Raw genomic sequence first — 19,636 nt, 5'->3', positions numbered from 1 at the left:
CAGAGACAAAAAAACATTCCTCTATCTCAGTAATCCTAATTATAGTCCTATAGGCCAGGTATGAATAATGTTGTTTTATACATGGGAAAACGGAAGCTCAGAAAAGCTGCTTTACTTATCCAAGGTCACATAGCAGGCAAGAGTCTGTGTGTGTGTGTGTGTGTGTGTTTTATATTGTATTGGAGCATAGAGCCAACTGGGTTTCCCTGGTGGTTCAGACTGTAAAGAATCCGCCTGCAATCGAGACCTGGGTTTGATCCCTGGGTTAGAAAAATGCCCTGGAGAAGGGAATGGCTACCCACTCTAGTACTGTGACCTGGAGAATTTCATGGACAGAGGAGCCTGGCAGGCTACAGTCCATGGTGTGGCAAAGAGTAGACAGGACTGAGCTACTTTCAGTTCACTTCACTTCATATAGCCAATTAACAATGCTGTGATAGTTTCAGGTAGACAGCAAAAGGACTCAGCCATACATACACATGTATCCTCCTGATGCTTTAAGATTTTGTCCTTTTCTTGCATCTCTTCCTTCCCCTGTTTTTCATCTTTTCTTCCCTCCAGTCTCTTTTTCTTCGTACAAGGTGAAGTACTGGGGGTTTTACCTCTTTTTCTAAAATAGTTATCAAGTATCCAATGATAAAGTATAAGGTTACCATGACAGCAAGACATTTACTGAGGTCAGGCCACCCCTTTGCCTCCAGAATCTTATTTCACAGCACAGTTCCCTTTCATTGTTGCACCTGTAACAGCCTCAATTTTACGTTTTGTTCGGGTGACGATTTTTTAAATGTTTGTCCTCCACTAAACTGTAAGCTTCATAATGTCAGGGACCAACCTGGAGTGTGCCCCCAGCGTTTGGCACAACCCTAGCACTCAGGTTTTCTGTAAATATTTGCTGAGCGAATGTTCTTGTGGTTTCTCTCCGCTCTCTTCTGAAAGTTACACGGACAATAACCTCTAGCTCATAATTATGTTAATAGAGACGGTATAACAAGTCGAGCCGGTATTTACAGGTAGCACACAAGTAAACGAACACACACAGGCACACACATGACTGCACAAACAGCCCCCGGCAGGTGTACTTGGGAGGAAGCGCACGCCGACCGAGCGAGCCGAACCAGCGCTGGTAAACACTGCGGCGCCGGGCTCCGCCGGCCTCCGCAGCGTGGGAGGGTACCGAGGCAACCTCGCTGCCGGAGTCCCGGGCCCCAGGGGACGCGTGGGCGGGTCCCGGGAGCCGGGGGCGGTGGCGGAGTGGGCGGGGATCTTCGCCGTGATTGGCCCGTGAGGACGGGCGCGGGGCGGGGCTGACGGCGGGGGCGGGCCTTCGGAGCCAAGTGGGTGTGCGCCCCGGCCGCGGCCGTAGTTTCAGTATAAACAAGGCACCGGACTGGTTGGACAGAGTTCTTTTTTTCCCCCTCATCTTCCCGCGCGCTTTCGTTCCCTGTCCTTTGGTTGCGTTGGTGGGCACACGGAAAAAAGTCGGGAAGCCGAGGACGAGGGGTCCATCTGCAGGTGAGTTGTTCCCTGATCAGTAGTTCTCTTGGGAGAAACCAGAGCCCGGCTGCGGGAACGCGCGACCCTGCCGCGCGCTGCCCTCTCCCAGGCTCTCGGACTCGCTCCCGCTGTCGGTGCCCCTGGAGGCTGCGGGAGAGCAGGGCGAGCGAGCGCTCCTGGTGCAGAGCGTTCCGCGAAAGCGAGTGGAGTGGGGAGTTCTCCTGCCTGGCCACCGAGGGCGTCTGGGGCCACCTTTGGAGCGGTCACGGTGCCAACAGGTGCGGGACCCAAGTCGATGGGGTCCAGGAGGGGACAGGCTTGGGCTTTTGCCTTGTTTTTCTCAGTCGGATCCCACAGCCAGGCCTCTGTCTCGAGATCTTGGTACAGTTTTTGAGGATCTGTCCGAGTCCTAGTCGCTGTTCATCCTTTCTTCATCCTCTTCGCCCTGCCTAGGTTGTTTTCTTCTACTTCTTGGCTAGTTTTCGTGCGTGGGTGGGGGAGGGGGAGGGGTGCTGTTTATTTTTGGTGTCGGAGCCTTAAAATCTTAAGGTTTGACTCTTAAAAGAGACAAGGGAACAGAAGTCATGTGCTCACCACTGACACGGTGATATTCTTTAATTCCTCCGTTTGGCTGGCTACTTGGGACAGAGTGTCCCCTTGCTCTTGCCTGAGCTCAGGTGAGTCGTCTTGGGTCACCTGGCTGGGAGATAGTAATCTGAACTGTGGGTACCTGGGAGTCTCGCGGGCTGCTGGCGGGAGGGAGGCTCCTTTCTCGGGGAACCGTGGAAACTTCAGTGCTGTTCCTGAGAAAAAGCAGAACAGGGGGGCTGGAGGGTACGTAGGTGTGTCTGTCTGTCTACGTACCACTGGAATATTGATTCTCACCTTACCCCAACGTGATCCGCGCAGGTCAAGGGAGAGCAACGTAGCTAAGTCCTCTGACAGTACAGAGTGGCGCAAGTGTACCAAGAGGGCATCTCTAGGGAGCGACCCTCTTTTCTAGTGGATGGATATGCCCATCTTTGCTAACGAATTCGGTGGGTATAGTGTATATGGATGGATATGCACACAAATTTGTGTACGTGTGTTTGGGTCGAAAGCGTCTCCAAGGAGTCATTCGTCAGCAGCACCATGTGACGGTGGTCAGGGACTGCTGGTGCGCGTAGATCTATATTTAGACCTCGATGATCTGATGGCCTGGGAGGGTCTCTGAACTGGGTGCATAAAGGGGAAGAGTTCAGGGATCAGGCTTTTGCCCTCTTGATTAATGTCTGGTACAGTCAGACTCAGATGGGGTGAATAATTATTCTTTCCTTCTGAAGACAGCGGCTAGAGCTTAGCATGTGATGGCTGTGTCTTAATTTAAAACATAGACCATGGTGATAAGCCTAGGCTAAGAAACAAGGAGGTTACAGTTCACCAGAGTATACGCCCGATCAGAGATTTGGGAGGAAAACAACTAGTCAGGTGAGGTTTAGAGCAAATGTAGAAGTGACTTCTAAAAGGAAATAAAAATAAAAATGCTTGGATGTTGAGATTTTCATAACAGATTAAAAAGTGTGGCAGCTTGTTGGATCCTATTATTAATGGTTATTTTATATGGGGGGGAGGGAGGAGGGGATTGGGCCAGGGAGGACCTGGGGCATTTTGACAGACATCAGGGTTCACAGTTGATGCTCTGTTACACCTTTCAGGCAAAAAGTGGAGATGATCAGCTACGGATTAGCAAGTTTCTTGTTGGCATTCTTCTACTACATGTTGGTCAATCCTTTGTTTTCCTAGAGGTGGCAACATTTCTGGCTACTAAGCCTAGTACTTTCCAGTGGTCTAATGGACTATTAAAGCCTTAGACTTTATTTCACCCTTGGTGCATTTTCAGTCTTGCTCTATTTTATATGCTCCACTAGCCCAGGGACGGGGGAGCCTGGTGGGCTGCCGTCTATGGGGTCGCACAGAGTCGGACACGACTGAAGCGACTTAGCAACAGCAGCAGCAGACACTTAATCTGATGTTTGAGACCCTACTGACTTTTGGAATAGAAAATCATAAACCATTTGTATTTATTGTTTTTTAAATTTAATTTATTCTTATCCATATATTAAATATTTAAATATTATTTATCACAATTCACACTTCTTATATTATTACTAACACTGCATTCTTACAGTTCAAAATTAGCTACTAGCTAATAAGCTACAATAGACACACAGAAAAAAATATCAGTCGAATAACACCTCTCTAGGAGAAAAAAGAAATGGTTAAGAAAATTGAAAGGGCAAAGCTAGGTGATGGTCTATGTTGGTAAGGTACCTAATGTGGCAGAGGAAAAGGTGGGTTCAACTTCATCAGTCTCCAGAGGTGGCCTGGAACAATTGGACTTTGGAGGAGCATTCGGATGACCCCAGAGAGAATATCTGCTTGAACAGGAGATGAGGAAATAAGGGTATACTCCCTTCCTTGGGAGAAGAATCTGGCATCTCTAAAGCAGGGACTTAGAATCTTGATTCTGATGCCACAGATAATGAATGGAAAAGCCATAACATTTTGTGTGGTTGTAAGGAGACAAATTGTACTATTGAAAATACTGCTTAAGATTGATGAGGTTTTTGTCTTTAGTGGTTGTATTCAAATGTTACCTCCCCTTCAGTTGCACTTTTGGGTTCGCAGTTAAATTTATAAAAATTAGATTCGTGCAACCATCTTATCCTAGAATGACAGATGTAGCCAAGTGCTATAGGCAGATTTCTGCCTTGGAAATAGAGACTAGGGGTCTAATCAATCTGGAGCCCTAACAAGTCACTCCCTCTCTCCCTATACCTGCAATATCTGTGAAATTGATGAGTTGTCAAACTAGATGATTTATGAGTCTCTTTTAGCTCTGTGTTAGCTGACTTATTTTGCTATACTATCACTTCATTCATTTGTACCATTTATTGGCTGTGGAAGAATGAAGGCTGAAGTCATGATCTGTGGTTAGATGTTCAGCTACTTCATGGGTACACAAAAATGAGACAGGAGAGTGAAATTTCTTATTGATGAAAATTATGTAGATTTATTATTCACCTGAACTGCCTTTTGTTTTTCTCCTACAAGTGTTTTTAAAAATGCTAGTTTTCAAGAAGGCTGAATGAGGAAAATTTTTTGACCTTTTAAATTAGTGTTACTATTAAAACTGATCATCTTAAAATCAATCTTTTGCCAGTCTGTATATTACTTCATATGGTCTGTATATTACCTTGTTTCAAAACTTCTATGTCTAGAAGTCATTCAGTTGATTCATATTTTATTAGGAAACTCTGGTATGAAAATTACTGTAACACAGAGAAAGCACAAGTTAGTCTTGTAAGAAAGGAAAGCACTTTATAGACTACTAATATCCTTCTATTTATCTAAAAGGGAAGAATGGAGGGGGGAGGTGGCAGATAACGGTAATTTTTCAAGAACTTGCAGTCAAAAAAATAATATTATCCTAGTAACCATGTTAATAGAAAATTATACTTGTTTACTAAATGTCCTAAGTATCAGGTTATTTTCCTATTGAGGTAAATTGGGTTTAGAAACATAAACCCTTTTAGTTAAGGTTGCTTCCCCATTTGATATTCTGTAATTTGACTTGAAATCTATCATGTGTAAGTGATGATTCCACTACTTATCTCTGTGCTGTGCAATATGATAGCCAGTGCTGTTCAGTAACTAGCCACATGGGGATATATGAACTTAAGTTTAACTAAATTAAACAAAGTAAAAAAATTGCACGAGTCATGTTTTAGGTGCTCAGTAGCTACGTGTGTAAGTGGCTGATGTATTGGCCAGAAAAAGAAAGTTTCAAATATCTCAGCAAGTTCTTTTTGACAGCCCTTAATTAGATGATGATGATTTTGATTATCCAGAAGATCATTTTTATTCCCCTGGGAAAATTACAATTAATTCTCATCATAAACAGCACCCAAGACATAAGGAAGTAAGACCGACTGGCTTTGTATGTTTGCAACTGTATATCATGAGCAATGCCACCTCCCAAAGTTCAGTAATTTGCCACAATCACAAACAACCAATTTCTCAAAATATTTCCCCCAGAACTCCAGTTGTCCTTTTACTTTTCTAAACCAGCACCTACTGTTTCTGCTAGAATGCACCAGCCCTTTCAACGACAAGGAACGTGGAGCCATCTACTGTTACCTTCAGGAACTGCATGGAAGTTGTAGATGAAAAACGGTGCAGGAAGAATATCAACATGCACTGGGATCATTTCCTACAAAAAAAAAAATAGTAAAGATTTATCTCAAAGAAAGGTTTTAAATGATTCTCCAGGCCTATTTATAGTTTCCATGTACTGAATTGTTGTTTTGTGTCTTGATAAACTGCTGACAAGATAGTCCCAAGTCAAAAGATGACAAATTTTAGCTTTGTTTTTCTTCCAGGGAAACCAAAGATAGTAATTATTTGAGTCAGAATTCTTTTCCTTCGTTAACTAGGAATTAGTTTTGTTTAAAAAAGGTAGCATCTAGGACAAATGAAGCAAAATGCAAATTCATTTTTTATATGGAAACCTGTAACAAATCAGGAAATACCCCTATTTCATCCTTATAGAGAGAAATAGGACCTTCTTTCCTCAGAAATACTGATTATTTCCCCTTGACTGTGAGATCTCCTAAGCATTTGGGGCTCAGTTCCAAAGAATGTACTTATCTGGGAGTTAGTTACTTTTTGTTCTCATGCCAAAGAGGTGAGTCAGTTCTTACTTGTCTGCTCTGTATTGTTTGTAATCTCAACACAATACCTCTTTTTTCAAGGAGGTTAGCAAAGGTGTAGCTTTTCTAGCATCCAGAGATGCTGCTAGGAAGAAATGAGAAGATAATCTTTGAGACGTTTTCAAGCTCAAAATAATCCTGTTTTAGATAGTGTTGGAAACTTGATTTTACTTTCTTCCAACTCAGATCCATAATTAGAGAAACCCTCTCTGAGCCTACTGTTAACTGTTGTCTTCTGAGATTCCGCAGTGCCTGAAGGAGGATAAAAGTACTTGAGATCCCAGCTGGAGTCAAGCTGAAATATGTGAACTCTTTTTTCATTCCCATCTCTGGAACCTCAAGTGAGAAAGGGAAGTGGTGGCCTCTCACCAAAGGGCAAAGTTCCTCTGGAATCTGGATGGGAATTTGGGAACCAGTCATTCCCGGATCTTAAATTAAGCCTCTCCTTACTAAGCAAATATGGTTTCGAAGTTCAACTGTGATAGAGTGGCTGTCCTCTACCTCACTGGGACACATGCCCAGCATTTTTTAACAGAAGCAAAAGGATAGCAATCAATATAAAGGCATTGGATTTATTAAATATCTCACCAAGGCGCTGTATGATGAAATAGGGAGAAATACATCTCTTTTTTTTCTTGCACTCTTACCCTTTGCGATCTCATTCTCCTGGGTGTAAACGAAATGCTGACTTGACATCTTGGTAGAGATTTACAAAACACCTAAAGCAGATGTTGAAGGATGGCCTTTGATTTAGTTCCCACACCCATCTTTTCCTGGCCCTCTTTTCCAATTTGCATTGTCACCTGAAACCACCTTAGCCTCCTGCACCTGCCTCCCCATAAATAACCTTGTGCAAAAGCAGTCGCTGATTCAAACATAGTCTGCTGTTTCGAGAAAAGGCAGCTTTTCATCTGGTGCCTTAGTTGGTTTGAAACCATTAGGCATGCCTTTCAAATCCATTCATCCCTTAAATCACCCAGAGCCTGCTTCCTTGCTGCTGGATCAATGTCACGCTGAACTCTGGCAGGGTCCTTGAAAGAACATGATATATCTTTGTGACTGAATTAGCTGCTCCTGTGAGATATCTTGTCTGTCAACCAACTTTCCAGGTTCCCAAATTCATTTTAAGAAAGAGCATTCATCTTGTATACCTGGGTTGGGTATCGCTTACTTCCCCTTGGGAAGTGTCCCAGAAGAACCTGTAATCTGTATGCTAATTCTGGCAACTCAAAGCTTTCTTTTATCCTGGGTCATTGTTTTAAAAACCAAATTCATTTCCCACTGTCTCATTGCCTTCTCTCCATTCCAAAGTCCTCAATTTGTGGAGGGTGTGGGAGGGAGGGTGGGAAGGCCTATTTAATTATCTCTACCCCCCAAAAAAGAAGTGTCTTTTTCATTCTCTTTAACTCCATTGGATCAGTACTACCAGGAAAAAAAACAAAAAACAAAAACCAAATATTTATTGCTTTCTAAGGAGCCAGTTTTGAATGTGTTACACCAAGGTTCTCTTCAGAACCACCATATTCTCCTTCTTTGAGGAAGTGGGTAATAAATACAATCCAAGTTCTGTACAGACCAGCACACATACTTCCTAATCTGAGATCTGAGCTCTCTAAAAATATATACACATTTGTTGGTTGATTTCTTGCAGAGAAGTTTGTGATCTCCCTAAAAAGCTAGAGCCCACTGGCCAAATAGAATATATTCTGAGTTTCCAGCAACTGGGTTACAAATGAAACTTTGCAAGATGAGAACTGTTTGTGAGATTAACCTGTCTCTTAAGCCTTATCTTCCTGGTAGTAATTTGAATAGAGTCAACAGCTTTTTCAAGCATCTCACATAAATCTCACTTTTTCCAAAAGAGTTAACTGCTTTGAAGTTTGACTTAACCAGCAAATTAAGGACGGTACTTAATCGCCTGGGGGAGGAAATGGCAATCCGGTCCAGTATTCTTGCGTGGAGAATCCCCTGGACAGAGGAGCCTTCGGGCACCAGTCCATGGGATCTCAAAGAGTTGGACAAGACTGAGCACAGCACAGCACTTAATGCTGTCACTTATTTCATTTTTGGAAAAAAGTGAATTTCTCCTAAACCAGAATTTTTGCTATCTGGTCCCCACAGCAGGTACATTGGGTTGGGCAAAATTTGTACTAAAGAAGGATGGAGAACTTGGTGGAGGATGTGCTAAAGAAGGACGGAGAAGTTAGTGTTGAGATTATGTTGGAAAGGATAGAGAAGGTAAGTAAATTGAGAGTTTACAGAACCCAACAGACAGAACATAGTAATTGTGAGAGCTGTAAAGAGAAGGTTTGCTGCAGATAAGAAGCCAGAGCTTCACTGAGATTAAAGAAAATAAATGGAAGCTGTGGGTAGGAACTACCTTAAACTCAGTCCTTCGTCCACTGGGGTAACGTCAGCAAAGGATTCCTGGAATTAATAGCACCTGGGGCTAAATGCTTCTTTGGATTCTCGTGTCCAGTACTTGGACATTCTGTGAATTTGTTTTCTTAAACAAAAACCAAGCCAATATTTAATCTTCTGAGCCTCCCTATTTAATTCTAGAACTGTAGCAGGTTGAACTAAAGTCTTGAACATCAAGTTTGAGTAATGCTAAATAAACAGTAGTTCCTGATGTGGGTAATAAGAGGAAAGATACTTGAGAGAAAAAAAATTCCACTATGTTTATCTTTGGAAGTATTTAAAAATCCACTTCACAAACAGTACTTTCTGTGCCGTTCTGCTGACCTTTCCCCTTGTTTAACAAATATGTCTGTTACACAAGGCAGTTGATCTTTCCAGAAAACAGACTGGCCACTTGCTAGAGATTGTCCAGAAATTAGTTATGCCTACTGTGATCTATGAGCTTTCTTTGTATCATTTTATCTCATCAGATTTTTTTTCTGGAAATCTATAAAGTACACACAAGCAAATATTACTGTATTTCATTGAATCTAAGATGTCATCCATTATAAGATGCTCTTTTATATATTGCTAAAAAAAGACTGATGGTTAAATGTGTTTTCTTGTCACTCAACTATCTAATGAATCCCAATTTCAAAGAAACTAAAATACAAAGAAGTGTATATTAGAATCTCTGAAATCTCTGATTAGAGGGGATTATTCTTTGATGGCAAAGGTCAGTATCTTAAATACTTCTGTTGACAGTGTTGCTTTTTAATAAGAGTAATTAATGGCCTATCATACATCTTGGGAGCAAGGATTTATGTAGAACTTGTAAAGCATATAAATTACTCTAATAGACTACAATTTGGAGCAGACTGACAGGCTTTTCATTTTATGGGTAAACATTTGAAGTTCAAAGAAGACCATTTGCAGTATAGCATGATGTAGAGTTGTAAATTTTGAACCTGGAATGTGAAGACCTGGGTTTGAAAAATGGTATGCAAGTTGAATTATCAAGATGGTTTGTGGTCAATCAATCAGCTGATCAGCAACAGAACTTTGGGCTAATTAGAAGGCAGAAAGCAACCAGCTACATGGTCTTTTCTTAAATTTGATTTTTAGTAAACTATAACCCCAATTAACTTATCTCAGTTTACCACCCTTTGCTATTTGCAGTATTTTCTTTTGGTACCTGGTCAGAGAGTTTTTTTGATGTGTTGATATTTTGTACACAGTTCCCAGGAACAATACAAATGCCTTTTGTCATTGCTCTAAAAAATGCTCTAACTTTGCCATAAAGGAAATTGGTAGTTTGTTGTTATTTAGAATTTTGGAAGGAGAGAGCAAAAGTGGAAATAATTGACTAGGGGTGAGTAAGTGAGTCTCCAAAGTTTCCAAGGCTCTTAAGCCCCAGATGAGGGCTTCATACAGTCTGCGTCTTTGCCCATATCTGGATCCTTGTCCACTTTATGGGAGTAAATAATTAAGAAGTACTTTTGGTGCTGATTTTTTGAAAGGGAACTCTGAGTAATTTGTGACCATTTTGTGGGTTAGTGATTCCTGTCGATAAATCGAAGGCCGCAGGGGTGTGTGTGCAAGATGCAAGAACGTTCCTCGGGCTCACTGGATGCTGTAGCCACGTGACTGTGTGGTCCTAATCTGGTCGCTTCACCTCACTGCACAGGGTCTCAGCTTGTGCACTGGTGGACAGAGGAGAGTGGACCTGACTGTCATGGCGCTTGGACCTTGGCTTCTTGCATAACTGTTTTCTAGTCATTGCTGATCCCTTAGCACCTAGCTACAGCCTTAGATACTAGTCTGTTATCATTATGTTCCCCACCTAGTTACAGCCTTTGAATCCTTACTCTTCGTGGGGCCTCTGGGCAACCACTTCAGATTGATTGCAGTTAGAAAGTGAGATGAAACCTATTTCCACCTTCGACTAGTTGATTTCCTATGGTCCTTTTGAACTTTTGGCACTTTCTGATTGTCTGAAATTCCCAACTCTTGGCCTACTGTCTCCCCAAAGCCCTTTACTATGATGGTTTCAGTAGCAATGAGTGAGTGGAAAAATCAAGGAAAATTCATGATTCTTGGCAGAAGGGGAAAAAGAAAACCTTCAAGGGCATGATGGAGTGAGTTCCACTTGTCAGCCTTGGATGCCAAGGATACTGTGTGGTTTTAACCATCTAAAGCTTTTTTAAGCCAGAGGCAGGTGACCACATCCAAATGGAAGGTTCCTTCCAGGCTGTAACTTTTAGGTGTTTCTCATCTCAGTCTCTGGTGTCCCAGTTTAAGGACATTTTGACTTTATCAGGGCAAGGGCAGATGGTCTCTTGTTTTTCTTCCCACCAGGAACAACCCATGTGCAAAGATGATATTGCATGTGAAACAGGCTCACGGAAAACTGGCAGTTTGGAGAGGACAGAAGCATACTTTGTCCATTGTCTTAGAAAATGTTAGCCTTGAGTTGTTTAACTGTGATTCCTATGTATAAGATCTTACCAACAAAGTGGAGAGCATTTGTGTTAACATCTACATCTCAATGTTCCTGGTCCCTTGGCCATTATGACCATGTCCTGCCCAAGCGAGAGGGATGGCAGCGATGACTCTGGCGGTTACCGGTCTCCCCAGACAGTGATTCTCAGTCCTCACTTTCTTCCCATTTGTGACTGTATTTTTGGAGAATAGTTGATTTACAATGTTGGGTCAGTTTCAGGTGTACAGTAAAAGGATTCAGTTATACATATATATACTGTTGCTCTTCAGTCACTAAATCATGTCTGACTCTTTGCTACCCCATGGACTGCGGCACACCAGCCTTCCCTATCCTTCACTGTCTCCCGGAGCTTGCCCAAACTCACATTCATTGAGTTGGTGATGCCATCTAACCATCTCATCCTCTGTCACCCTTTTGCCCTTTGCCTTTTGCTTCTCCTTTTGCCCTCAATCTTTCCCAGCATCAGGGTCTTTTCCAGTGAGTTGGCTCTTCACATCAGGTGGTTCAAGTGTTGAGCTTCAGCAGCAGTCCTTCCAAGTATATTAAGGGTTGATTTCCTTTAAGATTGACTGGTTTGATCTCCTTGCTGTCCAGGAGACTCTCAAGAGTTTTCTCCAGCACCACAGTTTGAAAGCATCAGTTCTTCGGTGCTCAGCCTCCTTTATGGTCCAGCTCTCACATCCCTGCGTGACTACTGGAAAAAGATATTCTTTTTTCAGATTCTTTTCCTTTCTAGATTATTACAAGAGACTGAATATAGTTCCCTGAGCTATACAGTAGGTCTCTGTTGTTTATCTATTTTATGTATAGTAATGCATATCAGTTAATCCCAAATTCCTAATTTATCCCCACCACCACCTCCTGCCACTACTTTCCCCTTTGGTAAACACAGACGTTTGTTTTCTATGTCTGTGAGTCTGTTTTTGTTTTGTACATAAATTCACTTATATCACTTTTTAAGACTCTGCATATAAGCAGTATCATATGAGGTTTATCTTTTTTTCTTTGTGCTATTTCATTGTGGATGGTTTTATGTTCTCCCTCAGTATTGGTTTATGGATGGGATAGACCACAAAATACTGAAGTTATTATTTTTCTCCTTTTTCACTTTCTTGATGCTTCTTTCCCTAAATGCCATTTCACCTGCCAGGGCGGCTTTACAGTGGGTGTTGTTTGTTCCCAACACCCCACCCCTGGCGGCTCCCTGCCCAGGTACGTGCAGGTACTGTGATGCTCTGGCCCCCGTGGGAGGGTGGCAAGGGGGCACCTGGGACAGCCGTGCTTGGAGAGGGATGTATAGCCACAGACACACCCCCACTCCCCGCCCCCATTCGGATGCAAATATCTTAAGCCTCTTGAAAAGAAAGATTAGCCCAGGTTGTGTCCTCCTGCAGCCTCCAAACACCCTAGGCCTGTCAGTCCAAGCCCTGGAGTTTGCCTCTCCCTCATTGTTTGCCTCTGAAACCCTCCATCTCCGCAACTCCTGAATGCCTCCATTGTCCAGACAGGCTGCCGGAAACGGGAGTCTGTTCTAGGGCCAGGAGCTCCATTCCTCGGAATCCAAGTAATAACTTAATAGCCTCTGGCCTCCAGCAAACACCCTCTTATGCGGGCTTTGTGAGCAGGAAAGCACACACAGGGAGCGGACGTCACAGCACTCCTTGTTCCTCAGTCAGGTGCTTTCTCAGCCCGTGTGTTTACCGAGCACTGAGGCTTTATAGAGCCCTTCACCCCGAAAGAATTTAACACAAAGGGGCAAAAATGAATGGCATCAGACTTCCAGTGAACGCTGAGGAGCTGGCATGAAATCTCCTGATATATATATGCATCTATAAACTTACACAGTGCTTCCCTGGTGGCTCAGTGGTAAAGAATCCGCCTGCAGTGCAGGAGACTCTGGTTTGATCCCTGAGTTGGGAAGATCCACTGGTGAAAGGAATGGTAACCCACTCCAGTATTCTTGCCTGAGAAATCCCATGGACAGAGGAGCCTGGTGGGCTGCAGTCCATGGGTTGCAAACAATCAGACATGACTTAGTGACTAAACAAGAACATAAACACACACACACACACACACACACACGTACACACACAGATACTTTAATTCTAGGCTTCTCTTAGGTTTCAGGTTTTCAACTTCTGTTTTGGTTATCTTCTAATATGCTCAATGCTAGTCCAATATTTCTTAAGCATTATGTAATTCTTCCCCACCAACTTTGAAGGTGCATGTTTCCACCTTAGGATGATACTTGACTGGGAGGATAAAGCACTTTAAAGCTCAACCCCTCTCCCTGCCTTCCTAACCAAATGTGAAGGCATAAGATCTAAACACAGCAGCCAGAGATTTGACTTTAGGCATAGATTGGAGCCTTTGATTCAAGTATTTCATGGTACTTTATTGGACACGATTGCTACTCAAAAAATATGCATTCGTGTGCTGTTCAAAAGCAGTGTACTTCTTGATGAGTTCTGAGATTGTTTCAGAATCTAACCTGGGTTAAAACTTGCCTGCTTCTTCATGACTGTGAAAGCCTCATGCCTATTAAAGTTTGCTTTTCTTTGGGACTGCCTATTACTGACACCGTGTTTCTTCCTTTCTTATTCATTTTAGGAAAGCATGCCTCAGACTCCTCCCTTTTCTGCCATGTTTGACAGCAGTGGTTACAACCGAAACCTCTATCAGTCTGCAGAGGACAGCTGTGGGGGGTTGTATTACCATGACAACAACCTCCTCTCCGGGTCTCTGGAAGCGCTCATCCAGCACTTGGTACCCAATGTGGATTATTATCCGGATGTAAGTATTCACATGTTTCTGAAACACATCCTTGGTATCCAGCAGAAATTACAATAGAGTAGGAGAATCCCAGGGACGGGGGAGCCTGGTGGGCTGCCGTCTATGAGGTCACACAGAGTCGGACACGACTGAAGTGACTTAGCAGCAGCAGCAGACAGGGACCCTGGATGCTCCAGAATTATATCTGGGTTGCTAAGAATTTTTCTAACAAGAAGTTGCATGTTGATTATTGAGTGCTTTGAGACCCAGTTGAGCCTGGATACAATAGTTCTGCATATTAGTTTTCTTTTCAGGGTTGGCATCACAGTGTAGACGGTCAGAGACCATCTAAATAACTGTAAGGTTTGACTCGTGCGTGTACCATGATCCTTAAATAGAAATGCCAGAGAACCTTGGATGCTCCTCAAATGTTTAGTGCCTTTTTGGTTTCCAAGACCATCACTATGTTGAGAAAGGTTAAGTGACACAGGGAAGCTTCCTAGAAAAGAGAACACGAGTTACATTCAAGATGCAATTCTTTGTAGCCTGGACATCAGATAATATGCTTGCTTATGTTTTCCTTTGATCCCTGACATTTGTATAGGTAATCCTTTCTAATTCAGGAAATCCATTTATATTTTCTCAGTCTTTAGAGCAATTCCAAGAGACTCAGAGAGGAAAAAAATTGAAATTTGGGATTCGGTTGGCACATGGTCTCACGCTCGACATCAGCAATCAAACCCGGGTTTTCTATTTCTAGAGCAAGTGATGTTTCTCCCCACTTCCTTTGTGCTGTGGCTGACCCCATTTCTCAACAGCTGCTTGTTGATAAAGATTTCATGAAAATATCCAGACACTGGATTCAAATCCTTTTATAAATGTAATAATGACCTTGGCGTGCAAACGATAGTCTGTGCTTGCCACTGGAGTTCACCATAGTGTTTATTACTGAGTTATCTCCCTCTGTGTGTGATTTGTTACATAGCATTTTCAAATATGTTGCCACACAGGGAAAACTTGTAATCAAAAGTAAAAGGCGTCCCTTGTTCAGCCCTGTAAGTGTTTATGAGCCATAAAAGGGTGCCTCAGGGGGAGAAAAAACCCATGGAATTTTTCTTTTTATTGGGAGTCTGAAGCTATTATAACAAATAAGCATTACTTCATTACTGGCTTCTTGGGAGACAGTGTGCTTAAAGAAAAGTATATAGTGTGATATTATGTTTTATCAAATTGCTTAGCCTTTGAGCAAGTAAACAGATGACTTGAACGCCTGTCTTTGAATGTTCTGACAAGCACACAAATGCTCCAGTGTGTAATACTGGACCCACTGGAGAATCCTTGAACTGATGTGGGTTGGGTGGTTTTTTGTTTTTTAATTTCCATTGGGTTACCATAATATTTGGACACAGAACAAGATTCTGTACGGGTGGTGTGTGTAAGTTAGATTGATCTCCATGGGCTGAATTTCATTCTTCTTTACTGGGCTGAGTTATATGTCCTGGTATGCAGGCTCCCAGAGGGTAGATATAAAAATGTGGTGTGAATAATTTAGTAGCTCAACTTATCCTGTACTTCTGTTATTTTTAGTATGGTTTAAGGGAAAAGATGTACCAGAAGGTAAAGGAGAAATCCATCTTGTTTTCCTACTAGTAAGCATCACTTTTGAAACTACAGCATTTTCACTTTGATCAGGAGAACTTGATATATGATGGATCAGGTTTAGGGAAGATACTAGTTTCAGATGTAGGCTCTAACCATGATAACTTTTTTTTTTCTCTTGCCACAGAGAACGTACATATTTACCTTCCTGTTGAGTTCTCGGTTATTTATGCATCCGTATGAGCTAATGGCCAAAGTTTGCCACTTATGTGTTGAGCACCAGAGACTAAGTGATCCCAACAGTGATAAGGTAATGATATATTTTGAACTTTACTTTTTTTCTATTGGGTTTGGTAGCATTATGGCTTAAATCTTGTGAAGTGGGTCTCCTGAAGTAACCGTGGCTTCTCCCTGGGCTGAAGAGTATCACGGCTATGCAAAGGGAATGGGGAATGGAATAAAGAAGAAATATAAGTCCAGTGCCATGGAAGATCCCTAGGTCCTTCCTGAAGTTGGTAGCACTTGACATTGACTTGGGAGAGGGGCACTAGAGCTTCTTTAGCCTCAAAGACTTTGCACTGGAAGTTTGTCAGTAGCATTGTTTGTAATTATTTATTTGATGGATATCGCTGAATTCAGTTTGCTTTTCCTCCCTAGAATCAGATAAGAAAAATTGCACCGAAAATTCTTCAGCTCCTGACAGAATGGACAGAAACATTTCCTTATGATTTTCGGGATGAAAGAATGATGAGAAACTTAAAAGATCTGGCTCACCGAATAGCCAGTGGCGAGGAGGTTGGTAACCTAAATTGAGTAGAGTCATTCAGATTTCCAGGCAGGACCTTAGTTGGGAAGTGGTGCTGACTTGTACACTGGCATCTCCTCTGCTTCCTCTGGGTTTCTGCCTTTGGGCAAGTCCTCTCCACAGAGTACTGTTCTGTTTGGTGTGCCAGACAGAGCTGATTAGATGATCCCACTTCAAAGGGATGTGATCTAAAGTTTTATGTGATTAATTTGGGGATATGTTCATGTCAGTTCATGCAGAGATTCATGTTGCAAGTATGTTTTCATGGTGTTTTATTGATACCTCTCTTCCTTCCAGAAAGGTTTGATCTAGCAAGTTAGATAAAGAATATCACAGTAGGAGATATAAATACTAATACATATAAAATAACATATTTATATATTAACAGATAATAAGGAATATCTAGGAATATCTAGAAATACTAAATAAGAAATAGTTTGTATCATGGAAAGGAGAAAACGAATAGTCTAATATTAAGAACCAGTTGACTAGGACAAGATTGTTGTATTTCACTGTAAATCTCTAGGTAAAAGGAAAACACAGTTGGTTATATAATTTGCACTATCAGAGGAGCAAAACTATATAAATTCTTCAAAGAATTAAATAAAACTTTTTAAAAATGTCCTGCAAGGACTTGGTGAATATGATCATGGAAACTGTTCTGTGTAGTGTTTACAACAAATACTCCTTGGTAAAAACTGCTGCCATTAGATTATTATAAATTAGTAAAGGTAATTCTTTAGGAGTAGAAAAGACAGAGAAAAAAGGATTCAAGTCTTGTGCCCGGGAGTTGATTCAAGGCTAGCACCTAGACTAGGTGGAGATGGAAAATAAGTCTGTTAGATAATCTTTCGTAAATATCACGTTCCTCAATTGAGCCTTTGATAAGCACTAACTAGCTATGACAAATTCAAGGTTATCCTCTTTGAAGCAAGCCTGGAGGACTGGTGTTCTGTGTTGAGGCTTGTTGGGCAAGGAGGCCTTTGTAGTTTCCGTGTTGCTGGCGTGCTCCAGGGAACACATTACTTAGGCCCAGATACAACATTCAAAAAAGATAGATGAAGCGTTTGGCAAAGCCAGTGGTGTCTTGTTTCATTTGTCTTAAAATGCATTTTCCCATTATGGATACCCTAACTGGAGAAATCATTCTTTCAGTGATGTGCCGTCAAGATCCTATAACAAGACACCCTATCTATTCTGTCTGCTTCTGGTGAATACATTTTAATACTGTTTCCCCAAACTTAAAAAAATCAGACAAATTTTTCTAAGATTAACACTTGAAAAATGTGCACATGCTTGCCACATTATGTTCTCATGAAAGTGGAATTAATCCTTTTACAGTTCCCCTATGACTTTGTCGAGCTATGGGTTGGGAAGATTCCCTGGAGAAGAAAATGGCAACCCACTCCAGTGTTCTTGCCTGGAGAATTCCATGGACAGAGGAGCATGGTGGGGCAGCAAAGAGTCGGACGCAGCTGAGTGCATAAGCACATATGACTTTATATTGAACACTGGTGCTCAGAACAGCCATAACTGCTACAAGACTGAATGAGTAGTTCCCTGGGTCCTTTTGCAAATTCTGACACTTCTAATCATTTTGCTAGTTTGTGTGTAACAGGTTCTAGCAAGATAGGAATTGGTATGTGCATCACTCATAAAGGCAAAAGTTAGGCATCACTGTTTTTTAGTAAATCTTTTCTTAGAGCGCTAAGCTGCTATGCTGCTTGGCAGAAGCAGGGCTGTCTCGGTGACCTAAGTTTATGACAAGCTGCTCAAAAGATTAGTGGCATCATAAGGACTTTTTCTTGTGTGAGGCTAAGCCCTGACTCAGGCAGTGCTTCATTTCAGTTAAGTTGTGTTTAGATACTTAAGTTGATATGGCAGTCAGCTTCCTTTTTCTCTATCGCCTTTTTAAAAGGTAGAAATGATGCCTTGTTTTTTTCCAAAGGAATACCTTAAAAATCTTTTTCAGATACAGTGCCAAATGGATGGCTTTTTGTCCTTCTTGTCATGGAAGTTCATAAAGGGGATTGCTGCTATCTGTATTGGCCAGATTGGGTCCAATCTCTTTTTAACAGGATCCAGCCATTCAAGAATTGGATGGAACCAAGCAAGGGAGCCAGACAGTCTTGTGCCTGGGCTTCTTCTCAGCCCTCCTGTGTTCACAATAAATCCTTGATAAACCCTGACGTCTTCAGAGAGTTTTAAGTGTGAAAAGAGGAGATGAGAAGATAAGCCAAGTGTAACCACAGAGTTGGTTGATTCATCTAGGGCTTGAGTGGAGAGATGTCACCTGCCATGATTCGACTGGGTTTATAGTGAGATGCTATTCCTTCAGCCACTTATATAGCCAGTATTCAGACATGGGTCCATGATTTGGCAGCTGGTTGATTTGAGTGCTTTGGCAAGTTCTCTAAATTCTCTGCTCCTCCTTCATTTCTATCAATCCTAGAAGTAAAGTTTTGTGATTGATGCTCTTTTCCTCGGTCTGTGCTTGGCAGGCCACTTAACCTGTCTTGGGCTGAAGTGTCTTTCCTTGGAGAGATCTTCCCCCACCACCCAGCCATGGTCACTCCCCATTGTTGGCTCTCACCACCAATTTCTTCATAGCACTCTGTGATTAGTAATTACTCTCTTTATGACTTGTTTTCCCCCCATCTAGACTCCATGCTGTGCCCCTTCTGCTCACATAGCACCTTAACTCCTAGCCCAGTACCTGGCATTTAATGGGCACCCAGGAGTGTTTGAATGGAATGAATGAATGAGTTAACAAACTAATCAATTATTGGAATAGGAAAAAATATTTCCCTCCACTGGAAAAAGGATCTCCCTTCTTGGGAAGGAGTGTGAGCTTGGGTTGGGACTTGTTGCATCTTGCCTGGGACTTTTTTTTGGCAGTCAATGGATCCAGGTGTGCTCCCTATGTAATTTAGTTGAGTTCTGAATCTGCTAGAACAGTTCCACATAATATGACCTAATATGTTTCCTGCCTCAGGATTTGCCCAAAATGAACAGGTTTATTAGGACTTGGCTGCAAGGAACCTGAAATGAAACTGATGATTGAATTACATGACAAATGACTATTGTGGGCAGAATGCAATTTTCTCTTCCTTAAGGGGCTGGTCTTTATTCTATCTTTATTTGCCAGGTAATTACTGACACTGGCATTTGAAGTTATAAAAAAGATTAAGTACATATTTAGCAATCCATGATTCAGGAAGGAAGCATGCTTAATGACACCAAGCTTTGGTTTCTCAAATGGAGTCAAGCGGCAGCAACAAACTTTTCAAAGAGATCACACACGTGCGT

General features: G+C 42.0%; 1 protein-coding gene across 1 annotated transcript in view; it reads left to right on the top strand.

Moving 5' to 3' along the window:
• Positions 1-1,361: 1,361 nt before the first annotated feature.
• The window catches only part of RASGEF1B (RasGEF domain family member 1B), a 38,306-nt gene continuing 20,031 nt past the window's right edge, over positions 1,362-19,636 (top strand). Inside the window, exons 1-4 of the mRNA XM_005903092.3 lie at positions 1,362-1,515; positions 13,762-13,944; positions 15,710-15,832; positions 16,180-16,317. Of these exons, the coding sequence (XP_005903154.1) occupies positions 13,768-13,944; positions 15,710-15,832; positions 16,180-16,317 (438 nt within the window). The 5' untranslated portion in view covers positions 1,362-1,515; positions 13,762-13,767. The remainder of the gene's footprint in view (positions 1,516-13,761; positions 13,945-15,709; positions 15,833-16,179; positions 16,318-19,636) is intronic.

Source organism: Bos mutus, chromosome 6, assembly GCF_027580195.1.
Source record: "Bos mutus isolate GX-2022 chromosome 6, NWIPB_WYAK_1.1, whole genome shotgun sequence".
In the NCBI taxonomy this organism is placed as follows: domain Eukaryota; kingdom Metazoa; phylum Chordata; class Mammalia; order Artiodactyla; family Bovidae; genus Bos; species Bos mutus.
Note: the sequence above shows the minus strand (reverse complement) of the source record. Positions and strands in the feature narration are given on the sequence as shown.